The 17,586-nt window shown below is 39.4% G+C and overlaps 1 protein-coding gene across 1 annotated transcript in view; it reads right to left on the reverse strand.

Moving 5' to 3' along the window:
* Positions 1 to 17,586, reverse strand: part of clybl (citrate lyase beta like) — a 59,208-nt gene that overhangs the window by 15,897 nt on the left and 25,725 nt on the right. The window contains exons 2-3 of the mRNA XM_067516662.1: positions 13,201 to 13,414; positions 869 to 1,057 (exon numbers count right to left, since the gene is read on the reverse strand). Of these exons, the coding sequence (XP_067372763.1) occupies positions 869 to 1,057; positions 13,201 to 13,414 (403 nt within the window). The remainder of the gene's footprint in view (positions 1 to 868; positions 1,058 to 13,200; positions 13,415 to 17,586) is intronic.

Below are 17,586 nucleotides of genomic sequence, written 5' to 3' on the forward strand. Positions count from 1 at the left end.
CCCCTTTAACTCCATATATAGTATAATATTGTATGTTCCTCCCAGCAATTCCACTGCAGTTTAATCAGCCTACAAAATAATTTTTAAGTTGTATTTTGGAGTGTTAGCATGATCCAAGATTTGCCTATGGTGTATGAATGTATGAGCAGAGATGTTCACCAGGAATCATGACCTCTTTAAAACTTTAGCTTACCAGTTACTTACTGCCAGAGGAGCCAAACAACAACCCACAACTGTAAATTTCCACATGTTGGTGATCTTTCCTATACACTAGAAGCTCATTAAATGGGAAGGATATCCCAGGAAGATGTGTGCACAGTTGAAATAAAATAAAGAATAAACAATAGAAAATTATGCATGTTTGTACCATATTTTTTTACTTTAAATATTAATAAATTAATTCTTAGCCACAACATAAATCTGTTCAAGGAAGTTTCCCAGGAAGTTCAGTGGTGGCAAAGGGCACCTTTGTGGTGGTTGAGAAAGCTAACAGGCTCCTGGAGCTAATCTGAAGAAATGTCGTCCATTCCTTGAGGAGCAGCCAAGAAAAACACTCAGTCCGTCCCTGAATCCTGCCACAGAGATTGATTCCCACTTTTACTGAGAAAATGGAAAAGTGTGTTATGATTACTTTAAAGATTCCCGTGGTTTCCTCTTACTCAACGGGTTTGTACAAGGGCACAACTGTGTTTTTTAAAGACATCAAGAAGTAAACGTGAAAGAAGTTAGGCATGTATTGCAAGTTGTGTGTGTGTGTGTGTGTGTGTGTGTGTGTGTGTGTGTGTGTGTGTGTGTGTGTGTGTGTGTGTGTGTGTGTGTGTGTGTGTCAATAGCACAAATCACAATAGCACCAAGGTTTGCACCTTACCCATTGCACCTCCTCTGTGCCTTCAACTTTAGGCAGCATGATGGCAGGGGGGAGGACTTCAGCCTGTAGGATGACCTGCAGGTCAGCGTCAGCTAAGCCACTGGACACAGAGTTCACTCTCACACACTTTTCAGTCCGGCCTAGATCCAGTTCTGCTAACATTCTGAGTATCGTCTCTCTGGCCTCTGTCTGCAGCACAAGCACAAAACAAAGACAGACAACCCTGATTATTATTTAATTAATGAGATTTGAGGTTCGGTTGCATCTTGGACTTTCATTCATGGTGGTGTGAAATTACTGTACATTTTGAAAGCATGTATTGTAATCAACTCTCAGAGTAAAGTAGTCATATACTAGAAAAATCCTTAAAAATAGAAAAATCTAATCTGAGAAGTAGAAACTACTGATGACTGGTGTTGCACCGGTCCAATATTAACCAAGATGTACTGATGCCAAACACTTGGACTCATCACACAGTTAATGAAAAAATTGCTAAAAGATAAATGAAAAGTCCAATTTCCTTTAGGGAAGTGTCCATACACAAATTATACTGATTATTAAGCGTGATCATAAAAATAAACACTGCATTACAAACAAAAACGAAGTGTGATCAAAATGGACATTTGACAAAGCGTACATCAGTTTGGAATTATAATCATAAAAAAGAAAGATAAAAATATTAATATAATATATAAAGACACAAAATAATACAGTCAACATCCTTCCTTTCACTTCCATCCTTCCTTTGACTATAGTAAATTTGTGTGTGTGTGTGTGTGCCAAAAGCCAACACAGCAAAGCTGTGCACGGCACTTTGTTCTCTGAACGCAGACACTGTATGAGCTAAGATGAGGAAGGTGGAACCCCAAGTTTCTATCAGTAACACAGTAGCACACATCCTTATATTCAAACCAGGTGCTGGGCCACAGAAACGGAGAGGAAGAGAGATGGAATGGATTGAGTAGTCCAGCTAGTGAACAGAGAGAGGCTCTCTGAGAAATGTGGTCTGAATTAAGCAGCATGTGGAAACAGTAGCTTAGGAGTTGTCAGGTCAGAACAGCAGCTGGAGCCTGGAGTGTGTGTGTTTGATTTGATTTGAGTCGATGATTAAATCGATCCGATTTCTCTCTGATTCTATGTATGCTACTTATAAAATGTAATGTGGGTAATTAAAATTCTGTGCTACAGATGCAAATGTGACATCATGTCAAGCAATGGAATGTCATGCTGGAGGGGAACTTGATGATTTAACTGCACAACAACATCTGAGTGTAATCTAAACTAGTTCATCATGAGCAGACTGCACAGTGTATCAATGTGGATGTGCGGAAGAAAGAAACTATTGACAGATACAACATGAAGAGCCCATAAATTACAATCTCTTGTAAAAACTGAAGTTGACTAAAGTTGACCCAGGTTGAGTTGTATGAGAGCTTAGAGAGGGCCCCTTAAAGAAACAGCTTCTGAGACAAAACAGCCCTGATTCTGATCTCCTGGAATGCAGAACTGTACTCCTTATTATGAACAGTCCTCCAGCATCAATAAAATATGGTATCAAAGAACCTATCAAAGATTTGCTCAGTTTTAATAGGGGTTACGGACAGGCCGGACTGTTGCCCATCATCTCTCTTTTCCCTCATTGAATGAGACAAGAAGGATTGACACATCATACGATGACTGCCCTGTGATCTTTTTCTTACTCAAGTTTTGCTGTAACCTACTGGCTCTCTCATATACCAAGGTAGACCCATAACTGTATTGTGGTAACATAAAACGCATGGGCCCCATTTACACAGCAATAATTTACCATTCATAAACCTGCTACTTGGTGGATAAAATTCTGTCTGTCCCTCTGCAGTTCATGGCGACTGGAGAAAATTGATGTGTAAGAAATGCTGAACGCTTCACATGCCAGGAGTCACACTGATCCCTGACCAAACTAAATAAATAGTGATCCAAAGGATCAGAAAGCATGGCTTATACCATCCACAGATCATATAGACTGAAGGGAGCTAAGTGTCCACCTCCAACCTGTCCCTGAGCCCCATACATGCACGCCACATAAAATTCTTTTAATGTAAACAGAGACCGCTCATTGCAAGGCATGTCTCCTGTACTTTTCTCCTTTTACTACGGCATTGTTCATGCCAAGAATGGGTAAGGAGATTGCCAGGTCACTCTGCACTATCCTTTCTTTTATCTCTCTTCTTTTTCCTAAAGTGGGAGAGAGATGATTCTGCCAGACACCTTGACCCCTATGGGCTCCGTTACTCCAAGCTTGAATAAAGCTCTTTGAAAAAGAGATATTTTACATTAATGGACAGCCATCCAACAAGTTGCTTCAAAGCTCTCTCCCCAATCACCTGGTGTCCCACGGAGAGCTCAACCAACGTCAGCTCCATATCCTCTTTGATTCCCTCCATCATCCTCATCATTAGAAGCTGACACACAGGCAGGCAGGCGGGCAAGCAGTCGGTCAGGCAGGGCCGTCCAACGCATAGATGCACATGAGAAGCTTTTTAAGTGCAGGGAGGCTGACCTACCAGGGGAGTGAGGGCAGCTCCTTAACACACAGCCTGAGCCTTGACTCTCAGGATCCTACAGAGTGCTGTGTATATGTGACACAGCATGAATACTGCCTTGCAGACAGCACATCAGACTGGAGCGTCCAAACTTATGTTTGTACTGTCCACAGCAGGACCACCTTCTTCTCCAGTATCAGATCATTGATGTCCAGCTCGGCCATCATGCAGCTTGAAACAAGCCACGTCAAACATCTCCTCTGGATTGACTGTGGGTGTAGATTCACACACAGTCCCTACATTCAGTTTCAATTACAACGCCATAAGATGTTAATGGCTGTATGTACTGGATTAAAAAGTCTTAAACATTTGTTTGTTTAAATCTTTTTCTAAAGACAATAGGTATACATTCGGATAAATAGAGTACCATATAAATGTTTTTTTTTTTTATCTTAAAGTGTGTGTGTGTGTGTGTGTGTACACACACACACACACACACACACACACATATGTTTTGTGTAGAGTGGGAATGAGTGCAGTTGTTTTTCTAGTGTTATTTTTTCATCTTTTGAGAGGTGGCATTTTGCACCCTGCTGTGCAACTTGCAATGCCATTTACAATGAGCTGTAGACTGTCGCAGGTGAAGGCTGCCTGCCTCAAGTGTGACTGCGCATGCACGTATTCGCCTGCCTTTGTCACTATGCGTGTTGCTGTCTGTGTTAACAGGCTCCACGTCAATGTGGATAGGGTTTGACACGCTGCACTACAGAGAGCTGGAGTGAGATGACTGACTAATTCAGGCTACGTTGTTAACCGAGACGTAGCAGATGGAGATTTAGGCCTTCACTCTGTCAGTCGGAGGTGCACTGCGTTATCCCTTATCTTGTCAGAGCACACAACAAGACATAACTAGTAGGACAGAGGAAGAGGAATTGGTAAATCATGAACTAGGTTGTCATAGTCAAAACTGAAGTGGAGAAATTGCTCGTTATTACACAGAATTTATACATCTCATTTTGCCATAAAACAATCTCATTAGAGCTCTTGGTTTACAGTTTATTAAAAGCCACTTTGTAATAGATTAGTAGAAAAAGAACCCAGGTTTTAAGAGCATTTGTAATGGAAAGTGTGAGTAGAAAGGAGTGTCAGTTCAGTAATACAGATGGTAGATTATACATAGCGTGTTATTAGATAGCAACTACCCTCTGTACTGAAACCAATCACAGAGTTGTTTTTTTTAATACGTTAGTTGACTCATTTACAACAATTTAAGTTTAAGTTCCTTCCCAGCAAGTCATGTAACAAATAATAAAACTACAATAAACAAGAATGCTTCAAAAACCTAGTGATCAAGCAGAAAAAAAAAAATTGATTGGCTCAAAAACTATGCCTAGACACAAATACCCAAATATCTTTGCACTGCTGCCAGAGCCGCCTGTGTCACATGTGTCTGTGATTTGAAAGCACCTATTCACATTAGAATACCTTTTGGGGCATTTCTATATTAAAAATTTACAGCAAGCAGAAACTCAAAATACAATATGGTGTTGAATTAAACAAACTAAAATATATTTAAAATGTAGCAATTTACCTGAAGAACACAGTCTGTTGTAACCTATGAATCGGCTATATAATACTTGAATTGTTGCAAATGAAACCAAAGCCGGACAGCGTTGGGAAACAGTCCAGCAGATCCATGTAAGGATGGATTTCTTCCCCTTCGCTTTGAACTGACTTAGGCTCATGTGACAAAGTGAAGACACACTCAAAACATAACATATAAAATTCAAATATGCAATCTTTATATATATATATATATATAAACATTGTCTATTTTGTTTGTTTGTAAAATGTATAAAAACATATTTTGTTAATATTCTTTAAATAGCTGTAGTCAATCATTGGAAATTTGTTTCAAATTGCTAGCTAGCATGAGGCTAGCTAAACATGCCTGACTATTTACACGGAAAATTAAAATAGAGCAAATTTAATGCAAAAGAGAGATAGCTTTACTTATTTTCCCCCCTCGTTTTCCCACATCTGTTTCACTCCTTTCCTCCTCCTATTCTTTCATGTTTTCCTCTACTCATTGCCTTCTCCATCATCACTCTTCCTACTGGAGTTACTCTCCAAATGTTGGGTGCTTTGCGCAGCCCACATAGCAAAGAGACCTGCCAGTGAAAACACAGGAGTGTAACAGGATAATGAGAGAGAGAGGACCTCTATGTTCTCTGTGTCTCTGCCTTTTCCGATCCCTCGCTCGGCCTCAATCCTCACCCTTAACCTATGCTATCTGGACCTGCTGCACAAGTGTGCGTTTCAAAAGACAATCAAAAGACCTGAGAAAGCCGAAATGTAATACGTGCAATCTCTGACTTGCATGAGAAAAAAAAAAAAGAAAATAGTTAAAACAATTCACTCCTTTAAATCCATCTGTTCTGTATGCACTGCAACACTAGACAAGACCTCCATTCCAAAGCAACAAATGCTACTCAGCGCACTGTCATCACTCTGCTATGCACTCTGACCCCTTGTTCACCTATGGTACCCTCCCCAAAGGAGCCCAATCGATACCTGACACATGACACTGACACACACGTACATACACTGTGACAGACAGTTAAGGTTTGGAATGGAAAGTATTTCTGATCTGCCTGGGACCAGGTCCATTTTTTGGCTGAACAGCTCACATCCTATTTGTGAGTCTTGGCAGCCGGACTGGGAGTTTCTCTCAAGTCTCCTGGGTCCTCGGAGCTTTAGAGCACACAGACACACACATGCACATGTATATACAGGGATGTTAATACACACACACACACACACACACACACACACACACACACACACACACATACTGACACACTAAATATAAATGTTCAGTATTCATAATTCAACTCGCTAACATTATTTCCCCAGGGTTCACTCTGTCAAGAGTTTAGTCATTTGAAACCACTTAAACGGAGAGCAGATCTTTCAGTGTCCTCTCGAACAACACAGTGAGCATTGAACTGAGGTCATGTATCAGTTGACAGTTGGCTGCATAATTTATGTTAAGTTGAAAATCTCTGGTGTCAGACACAGTTCATGCATAGACTGTAGCTCAGATATTGACTGGGCAAGAAACAAAGTTAAGGTAATAGATTGTAATAATCTCGTCCACTCTACATCGTGCCGTGTACTGTATTCTTCTCTCATCTGCTCTTATGGCAGCCTGAAAGGTGCATGTCTAAACCAGTGGCTAACTGTTACTCAGGGAGGGAGAGCAAAAAAGTGATTGGAAAAAAATTGGAAATGTGTCTAATGACAATTAGATACTATTTTTTTCTATTAAACAGATTTTATTTTAAGAAATGTTTTATTGAAATAGTCTAAAACAAAGATGTGTATTATACACCTAAAGCTAGCGGTAGAGACTACAAATCAATCTGCACCATCCCTCCCTCTCCCTTCACAATGATCTGCTCTGCCCTTAAATTGTTCTTAATTATAATAATTAGGTTTGCTGCAATCGCAGAAATCGCTTAAATTCTGTTAGAAGAGTTAAAAACTTTAAGAAGCATAACACAGGAGTTACTTACTCCAGCGTTAATAGAGAAAATATGATTTATGAGTATCAGTGAAAGAGGTAATGCCAGCAAACTAAAACAAGCCAGAAGTTTCTTCAACTATGATATTTGAATCCAATTTGAATTTTCATCAGGTCATCGTCCTACCTAATATATCAAAAGTCATAGGGTACAAGACTCTGTGATGATACCATGGGTGGTCAATGTCATTATCATACAGAGATGCAAAACATGTCAGAGGGTTTTCTTCTTCTTTTCTTTTCAGGGGTCGCCAGAGTGAATCATGTGCCTCCATCTAAGCCTTTCCTCTGCATCCTCTTCTCTCACACAATCATGTCCTCTCTCACTACATCCATCAATCTCCTCTTTGGTCTTCCTTTAGATCTCCTGCCTGGCAGCTCCAACCTCAGCATCCTCCTACCGATATATTCACCATCTTTCCTCTGAACACGTCCAAACCACCTCAATCTGGCCTCTCTGACTTTATCTCCAAAACATCCAACATGAGCTGTCCCTGTGATGTCCTCATTCCTGATCCTGTCCATCCTCGTCACTCCAAAAGAGAACCTCAACATCTTAAGCTCTGCTACCTCCAGCTCTGACTCCTGTCTTTTCTTCAGTGCCACTGTCTCTAAGCCGAACAACATCGCTGGTCTCACCATCGTCTTGAACACCTTTCCTTTCATTCTCGCTGATACTCTTTACTTATCACACAACACACCTGACGCTTTTCTTCGCCCGTTCTAACGTACTTCTACTCGCCTCGTCACCTCTTTTCCACACTCTCAGTTTTTCTGAACCGTTGACCCCAAGTACTTAAAGTCCTGCACCTTCTTCACCTCTGCTCCCTGTAACCTCACTGTTCCACCTGGGTCCCTCTCATTCACACACATGTATTCAGTCATGTTGCGGCTAAGCTTCATTCCTCTGCTTTCCAGCCTCCTCTCCTCCTTCGGCCAACAGTAGCCCAATTTCCACTGGCACCCTATAGGCCAACAGTACCGGTGGCGATCGTTGTTAACCCTGGCCGCGACCGATCCGATATGGAAGTCAGATTCGGTGAGGAAGTCATGATTCGCATTTTTAATTTGGCATGTATTCTATGTCCGATTCCCCTTTTGAACCAACCCTCTGCATTTATCCAGACTTGGGACTGGCACAAGATACTGGCTTGTGTCCCTTTGTGGTTGCATTCAAAACATCTCAGAGGGTACAGCAATGATATAAATAATAACTGAATACCCTATATTTATATTTGGGTTTTATTGAGTTCTGTGGTCCTATTGTTTTGTTTTGTAGTCTAAATAGTCATTTAGCACATTTAGTTGCTCATATGACATGCAGTATATATTTCTTTGGTACAGATACTAGTTCATCAAACTGTTTAATCGGTATTCAAGTAGATGACAAGATAAATGACACTGAAACATCTACAATCTCTAATCGCTCTTCTTTTTATGAAAGTTTGCGAACACAAAGCATCAGACAAAGTAATTTTCTACAAACTGCATCAGAGATATTATAAATATTTCAGTGATATACAGTGGGTTGCCAGCTGTAACATGTTGTGCAAGTGCACATGTGTGCACTTGTGTTTAAATATTTGCCTGTATAGGTCTACATACGCAAACGTGTATGTTTATACAGTGTATGTCTTGTGTTCTCCTGTGCATTTGCAGGCACGTGCTGGTGTGTTAGAGGTGCTCCCCGTCGTGTCGCCGCGCCATCATGCCATCTGGAAAGGAAATCGAGTGTGAAGTACAGTATAGTTTGGGACCAAGCTCCGTGGCAGCAGCTCAGCAGTTAGTTCATTAGTTCCAAACTTCCAGGGATTAGGAGAGAATCTCTATGGCAGGGAGGCAGGGGGGAGTCAGAGAGGATGGAGGGACCCATGTGGGGAAAAGAGAGGGAGAAACACCAGGAGGAATACTGGACCATAGGGCACTAAGAGACAGAGAGAGAACATGAGAGAGAGAGATAAACAATCTTAACCTAGGGGACCCTGGAGAGGGAGATGAGCAAGAAACAGGGACAACAAAAGAGCAAGGCAGCGAGGGAGCGAGCAGGAGAGAGGACAGGTGTAGCCGTCAGTTCCGCTCTGGGGTTTCAACCTGCCCTCCCTCTTCCACCACCCCACTGATCATACAGATATGATGATATGTGTAAGAGTGTAAGAGCAGTCAGCCTTGTCCTCCCTCCCCTCTCTCGTCCTCTTTCTCTCCCCTCTGGATCCATGGTGACAGTTAGCAAGCTCTGGGTGGCTCCTACCCTTTACTCCTTTTCTCATCTCTCTGCCTCTTCAGCAGCCAGCATTACTGCCAAGATGGAGCGCAGACATTTTTAAAGTCAAAGCGACAGGCAATTAAAGCGGGCACTCCCGGATTTCAATTTTCGGGGAGGGGGTGGTGGAGTGACCTTCATCGCATACCTTTTTGTCATGAATATCTTTTCCTGTTTTAAGGTGAAGGTGAAAGATAATGAAAAGAATACGTTAATGAACACATAATAGGGGGTGTTTTGGGGCCGAAGCCCCATTTAAGGCTGATTCATGCATACCCAGGAAGTAACCTTGCTTTTCACCTAGTACATTGTAGCTTTCACCAAGACAAGAGGTTCAGGGTGGCATTAACAAGCTCAATCACTGCTTTGCTCCTATTCTCTCTCTCCCTAGAAAGCATCAGACATGCATTAGGAGACCATTGTTGAATATACAGTGCTGACTGCACAGTTCGTAAGGGGAATATGATCACAGATATTTTATACACTGAAGAAACTGACAAAAAATCTTTAGTTCAAACATACACTACTACAATAAGAAGTTTAATTTGTCATTTATGTACATGAACACTACGTTCCAATTTAAGTTTGTTTTATGTATGGTTTTGGAAGTTTACCTGATTACCGAGTGTGTGTTATTCACAAATGATGCTTTCTCAGCATATTATACTGGTAATCTCACAGAAGCCATATTTATTAAATTCACTTAAGAGTTTGACCAAGGATTAAGGTCTTCTTTTAGATAAGCTTCTTTTGGATGAGCCCCAAGCTCTTTTCAAATACACAATTGTTGCAGGTTACTGAATTCTTTTTTTTTTTTTAATAAAAAGAAATCTGTTGGCTAAACCAGTTGTCCCTCAATGTTCTATTTTGGGAACACTTTTGTTTTCCACATTTTGTGATTGTTGAGCCCCCAAATCTTTGAAATCATTTCAAAACATTATACAAATCTAAATGTCCGTTTAATGTAAGTTACAACTCAATAAAGCCAAACCTTTTACAATGATTGCCTGTATTAGAAACATGTTGCTTCCAAACATTTCTGGTTTCAGCTTGTAATGATGGTGCATAGGTTAACATTTAGCTGTTGAGGCTGCTTAATTTTCACCAGTTGGACACAGACCCACTTCACAAGCTACATACTTAGCAGAAATGTATTTACCTTACACACACCATTGTACAACATTTGAGAATGGCGCTCTCCTGATACAACACAACAATTCCCTTGTGTATCAATTTATCCATGAATAAGTTCATTTAAACTATGGCAATGGTTGCTATGATTCTCTGATCAACATCTCTATATGGTCCTATAGGTGTCAGAAATTTTCTAAAAGAGGTTATACTAGTGCTCTTTCAGACTGGAATAATTTACCTGTAAATGCACATTCTCCACCCTAAATGAATCATGTAGGTCTATTATCCTAATACATTCTTAATCTACCTATATTCAACTGTAACAGTTTTTATTATTGTAATTACTGTGTCGACACTGTGTTTTCAGCTTTGTTATTGAGTAGATTGTTTAAATTAGTCGTTTCCATTGCTGTTATGTGTTATTCTTTGTTTTCTGAACTGTTTTTGTTCTCTGTTTTTATGAGTGTGTCATGGGACTTCCTTTGAAAATAAGATGATACATCTCAAAGGGCTTATGCTGATATAATAATAAATTTGATATTTTGTACTATTTACAATTCAGTTGTTCCCAAAACAGAAGAAAGCCTACCACAAATTAGTGTCAGGGGCTCACATTTTTGCATCAACACACTTTTGTCAAGTTGGGTATTTGTTAACCCGTGCAAATGCAAATGTATCCAGCAACATGTGTATCTGATTTGCATGAAATGCTTCTATTAAAGGGCTAATTCTTTTTTTTATTTTGTAATATTTTTACCATTTTTAAAAAATGTTTTACTCGGTTGTCTTATTAATAGTGAAAAAAAGTTACAACAAAAAGATACAGGTTGTGTTGCTAATTGGACAGCTTACCTAAGGTAATCTTGTATTTATGTATTAAAGGTGGGCTAGGGAAGGATACACATTAGCAACAGCTTCAGCATTCCATCAGTATGCAGACATATTGCCTCAGTTACGTTAAGCTTTATTCAGTGCAGTAAAATGGTTTTAACAATAGTTGTTCTTAGATGTACTGTATGTGTTGCTGCTTACACTGCTGACACAAAATTTCTACAAACCCACACAAAGTTAACTCTATTGAACTGTTGCCACCAACTCTTTAACAGACTCACTGTTGTGTGATCTTCCAATACGTGCTGAACTGCAGCTCGTACATCACTTAAAGCCACAAAAACTGTATGGTAGCTTTGGGTGCATCTGTTGTGGTCAGTTAACGGAGTCAGACAGTAGACTTGGTAAAACTGTTCCGTTAAGTCACACAAATTTTTATGCCCATTAGTGACAATTGTTTTGCATTTTGATTTGAAAAGGAATGATAACGAGTGTTCATGCGCAATTTATTTCAAAATATGAAAATTAAAAGTCAAAATAAATGTCTTATTGTTATTCCCTGGCAACCTACATACACATCCCTACCTAAATCATGGTTTATCCAACAGAGGTTGGAGTAACTATTTCATATAAAAAGGATGATATAACTACACAACAACCCCCCGTGGATTTCCAATTGGGCAAAAATGAGTAAGTAAAAAAAATAGTGTGTGACTTAAAGAAATGGGGAGAGTAGGACTAGTACATTTTGTTATTGAGTAAATAACTAATTTTATATAACACACTATGGCTTGCAAAAACATAATAGATTGCGGCATTTCTGCATGCTGTGTCAGACTCTATGGTGCCAATGAATGGATGAAATCTGTTCTGATGCCATGGTTCATACCATGTGATGATGATGTAGCTAGTTCAGAACGAAAAAATTGTAATGGGGTTTGTAAGACAGGAAGCCGTTAGGGTACAGTGATATTTATCTGAATTCATTGTTGGTATTTTGATTTGCATTAATCAGAGTGGAAATTATTCAGCATGGGAAGGGAGCCCGGACTGCCCTGTACCCAATGTCGCTTTCCCCGTTTACACTTAATAGCACATACAAGGCTTAATACTATTCAATACATGTACAACCTGTCAACTAATTGCTAAAAGAGAAATGGAATTTCAAAAGATAGGAAAGAAAGAAACTAAAAATCCATATCTGCTTCCTGCACACTCTGGTGGAAATAATATTGTAGACATGTTGTATGATGAATGGGGTAGTAAAGGGAATAAGTAGGGTAGAGCAGGACACTTAAAAAAAGAAAAAGAGAGATGGACCTGTCACATGGAGACAGTTTAAGAGTCTAGCATCTAAATTCTTCTCAAGTCTGAATGGCTGCTTCAGAGCTGCATTCCTTCTTCCCCTCTAACACATAATAAAGACGGAAGCGCTGACATCCACCAACTGCATCACAGGGTCACAGTTTTATCCTGTCAGTCACACAAGCCATCATCTTATTGTCTTTGTCTACTACAGGAACAGCCTCCAGCCATATCAATCATCTTTATTATCATGACTTAAAACCTTTGTTAGTTAACTTTTTACCCAGCCCCCTTCTTTAGCCCACTCTCCAATCACAATTTCATGGGCAGTTCAGGAGGACCAATGGGGAGGTTGTGTGGGCGGGAGGAGAATGCTTTTAACTTGCTGCATCTGGTGCTTTCCCACTGTTTGCTCAGTGGGATATGGTCACCTTGTTTTAAAGGACTGATAGGGGGGGGGGAACCAGAGCCTTTATACAATCATAATGGGGTGAAACATGCTTGTTTTAAACATCTCACTTAGGTAGTTTTCCTTACAGTGATTAAGACCGAGCACCTGTCTGAGGGAGGGAGATAGAATTAAAATCATTCAGAAACACACAGCCCTGCGTGTGTGTCTGTGTGCTCCTTGCTGACTTGATCATATGATCCTGATCCTGCATTTTATTTATGTATGCATGTGTGTAGTTTGTACCTTTTTGCTGAGGGCTACACCATCCTCACAGTCCAACACGGCACAGTCAACATCCAGGGAGGCTAGTTTCCTCAATTTTCGGTCATCATTGCCAGGGCAGTAGAGAACCGCCCTGCGGGGTATGTATCGCAGCGAGGAGCCTGCAGAGTGATGGTGATGACGCCATGCCTTTGTATACAACTGCCAGGCTGTGAGCAGGAGCCAACACTTCTTCCTGTCGACACAAAAATATACATTAATAAACATATACATAAACACACCTTTTAAAGCATTGGAATGCCAAGGCCAGCTCATTAGTATCTGCTTTACAATAAGACATTGGGTTTTAATATCAGATAATGGATATGTAACAAAAGTAGGGAATTCCAGGTTTTATTTCATGAGATTTACATCTACCCAATGTATATGCGAAAAACAAACAACACTGCACCTTTTAGATCGGATCACTAAAAAGTGACCAAAATTATTTGAATAGTTTGTTGTTTATCCCTTCTTTAAAATACTGGATTTTTCAACCTTGCTTTTCAAGGCAGCTTGTTTTAAAGGGTTTCTCAAATGTCTTCTCCCTTCAGTTTTCTCGTCTGCAGGTGAAATGCATTTTAAATAGAGTTAAAGTCTGGAGATTGACTTGGCCAGTCTGAAAACATCCACTTTTGCCCTCCCATGAAGTCCTTTGTTGAGCTGGTAGTGCGTTTTATTTTGCTGCTTCGTGAAGCTCCTCCCAGTTAGTTTTGACACATTTCTCTGCAAATTGTAAGACAAATTGTTTCTGTACACTTCTGAATTCCTTCTGCTGTGAACATTAAATCCTCACTAAAGATAAGTGAACCTGTTCCGGAAGCAGCTATGCAAAGAACAAGCCATGAGTAACACTGCGTAGCTTCTGCATATGTCAAAAGCTGCTTCGTCATGCAAGTCATTCGTGTTTCATTGGAAAATGACTGTGTGAGGAGTTAGAGTGATTTAGGAACAGCGCAGAATGTAGAAAATTATTTATGATGATGAGCTTGCATTTTGTAATATGCCTTCTATACTTCCATTTATGAATTTTTCTTTGAATGGTGGATTGCAATACTTTAACCCATGCTTTGTGGAGGTTGTTAATATGGAAGCCGACTAATTTCTTCATAGCTCTCATAAAGCTTCAGTTGTCAGCTATGGTTTTCCTTGTGGTTTCTTTTATTTTCAGAACCATCCAAATTGTGGTATCGGCTATGCCCAGTGTTAGTGCAATATCTCTCATAGATTGCCCGGTTCTCAGATTCAAAAGCGCTTGCTTTTCTCCTATAGCCAACACTTTGGTCTTTGTGCAGATTTATCCTTTTTAACAACAAAGCTTAAACCTAAGACCAAAACCAAGATAAGCCAGATCAATTTCTTATTTTAACAATCCATCTCACATTGCACAAGTGTGTAAAATTCCTATCTTTTTTCAAGGGACTGTTTACATGCCTTTGTGCACACCACACATATACAATGCACTCAGGCAGGGGTACCACAAATGCACAAATACATGTCTTTGGCAAACACATTATTCATTAATACACATCGAACCAACAGTACTAAAGGCAATGCATAATTAAAAAGGTTGTTTCTGCATTCTACTTCATAATATTGACAAGGATTATATTATAAATGAAGATCAAAACAGAGGCCACATTCTCTAGACTAGAGTGATAATCTGGAAATGTTTCATTTTGGTAGTTCTGTTTGCCCTTCAGCTGTTCATTGAAGTGTATGAGAGATGTTGACCTGTGCTTTGGCACTCTTTGTTAAGAACAAACTCACCCAAACACTGAGCCACTCATATGCTAATGTAGTCACACTGCTGAATATCTAGGCAGGTTAGAAAGTGAATGAGTATGTGCATCAGTGGCTGAACTGAGCCACAGTGAATTTTACGTTTAGGAAAAACAGTGTAGCAGTAACGGTTATAAAATGCCAAGCTCTATTCCTTTATCACTATTATGTACATTGTGGGTCCCAAACTCTCTTTATAGACAATTATGCTCTTATAGTCACTCAGTAAATAAATATACAGATAGTCATAAATAAAGAAAGTACAGGCATTTTAAGATGATAATATAATTTAAAATGTTAGTATGTAATGTATTGAAGAAAATTACATTTATTGACACATGATTTACCACGATCTTTAGGCCTTTTGGTTTTGAGAGCTTCTTCACTAAATGAGTATAATGGAATGATAATAAGTGTCTCTTACCAGGACACTTCTCACAAATTTGGAAACAAATTGTACTTTGGCTCGTCCCTTGTCCCAGTGGTCACCACAGCATTTGGTGGCTATGTTATTTTTTCTGGAAGCATTTCATCTTTCAAGTAGCACAGGAAACTGTACTGAAACAAACACAGGCAAAAAGGTGTTTCATTTTACCAATCTAAAACAGTTATTTGGATAGATTTCCAAATTATTAAACATCATACTATTAATGGACACACTCATAGCATATCTCAACACTACATGCACTCAAAGCTAAAAGGTTTAGTTTACAAATATGATGTTAGGGTATATATCCCTGCGTATTTCTATATACTATATACACACACCCACACAATGGTGCATCCCATTTGGGGTCTATCATTCTTTTTTAAGAATTTTATTTATTTAAAATTCCAATCTACAACACAGCTTCTTCTTGCTTGGCATCAGAAGCTTTCCAGATGTTCATATTGGCAAGAAAAAAAGAAAGAGGGGGTATCGCTTCTGTTAAAATAGCCGGCTGAAGTATTCTCTTTTTTGCCTTTTTCTCGCTGAAGGGGCTAAAGTCACTTCAATAGCCATTTAATCCTGTCATCTACGCTTCCCTATGCCCTGCAGGCCCAATAAGGCCGAATCTTTACTGAGATGTTGCAGTGGGAGCAGGCAGTACAACCCAACTCAGGCTGCTTCCAGCAGTTTAGTACTTCCAGGTACATAGCAGCTATTTGGACTATTAGGACACAAAAGGCTTGAAGAAAATATGACAACTATGGAACATGACCATGCAAACTCTGGACCTGTGAAAATTGATGTACACAATCAATTGAGGGGCAAAAAGCTACATGGTCCAAATTGAACACTGGAAAATGCAAATGGAGAATAGTGAAAATACAATAGTGGGTAAGGTGATGGAAGTGGTAGGTGTAACTCCTGGGGGATGTTGATACCTAAATGAAAATCAGTATATTCTGGTCTTACTGCTTAGCTGAAAAGCCATACTTAATGTCCTCTTAGAATGCAAGCATTTATTAATATGACTGAAGTATAAAACAATAGTCTAAGAGTAGGTTCAACATGGTAAAAACTCAAAAAAGAAAGGGAAAGAAGGTGAAGCCAAAAACCTGCATTGCTATCCTTTATTTGTACAATTTTAGCCTATTTTCTGCTTTTTAACAGGTGTGTTTTCAAATGGTGTGTGTAGCCTAACAAAAAGTAGCATTAGTAAAGTTCACTGATCTCTATTTAATAAAAACATGATATAATAAGAGCAATTTGAAAAGACTGTGTGCTTTTTTTAATGTTTTGGCACAGAGTGTAAGCTCTGTAATTACACAGATGGCTAATGTTATGATTTTTAATGAATATGAGGCTACTTCCAACCAAGATGGCTCGTCCTCGATGCTGAACTGAGCGAATAATGAAACTTATAATAATACTGATATTTAGTTAACAAAAAAATGGCAGATATGGTGACTATATTAAATATTTAAATTATAAAACAGACCTGGCTATTTGGTCAGGTAGCCATTCACTTGACAATCACATGGGGGGCTAGGCATCATAATTAAATACACATATCATAACAATTAAAGCAAAATCAGCAAATCCCTGTTAATTCTGCACGACATTCAAGTTTTGTTAACTCACTGCAACGTACCCCCACATTTGGCCTAAACTCCGTTCAGTCCCTGAACGCACTGCACCAAAGCAGCTGATGAGAACTTGCTAATGCAACATGGTGCTGTTTAAAGCAAAATCTGTGCACATAGGCAAATCGTTGGTCAATGTATGACAAGAAAAGCACTGTAGACGCCGTTGCAGTGGTGGAAGATAAATAAAAGTGCAGAGTAGTCGAAACACTTAGACAGCAAAGATGATAAATCACCAGGACAGGTTGATGCATCTAGATCTATTTCAAGTCCTGAAAGATGATTTTAATTAAATAAGCATGGATGATGGTAATATTAGTGTCATATAAATCACAGACAGAATATTGCATTATCAAAGCCTGTTTGCATGACCAACGGTAGGCATGCATGGGTCTGTGCGCAATTTAAACCACTCAGAACACTGAGGTTTATTCTCAGTGGAACTACGGCTGTGACATTTCATATCAAATATTAATCAATATTTACATTTGATCAATATTTTTTCTTCACGATAAA

This window comes from Channa argus, chromosome 9 (assembly GCF_033026475.1).
Source record: "Channa argus isolate prfri chromosome 9, Channa argus male v1.0, whole genome shotgun sequence".
Lineage (NCBI taxonomy): Eukaryota > Metazoa > Chordata > Actinopteri > Anabantiformes > Channidae > Channa > Channa argus.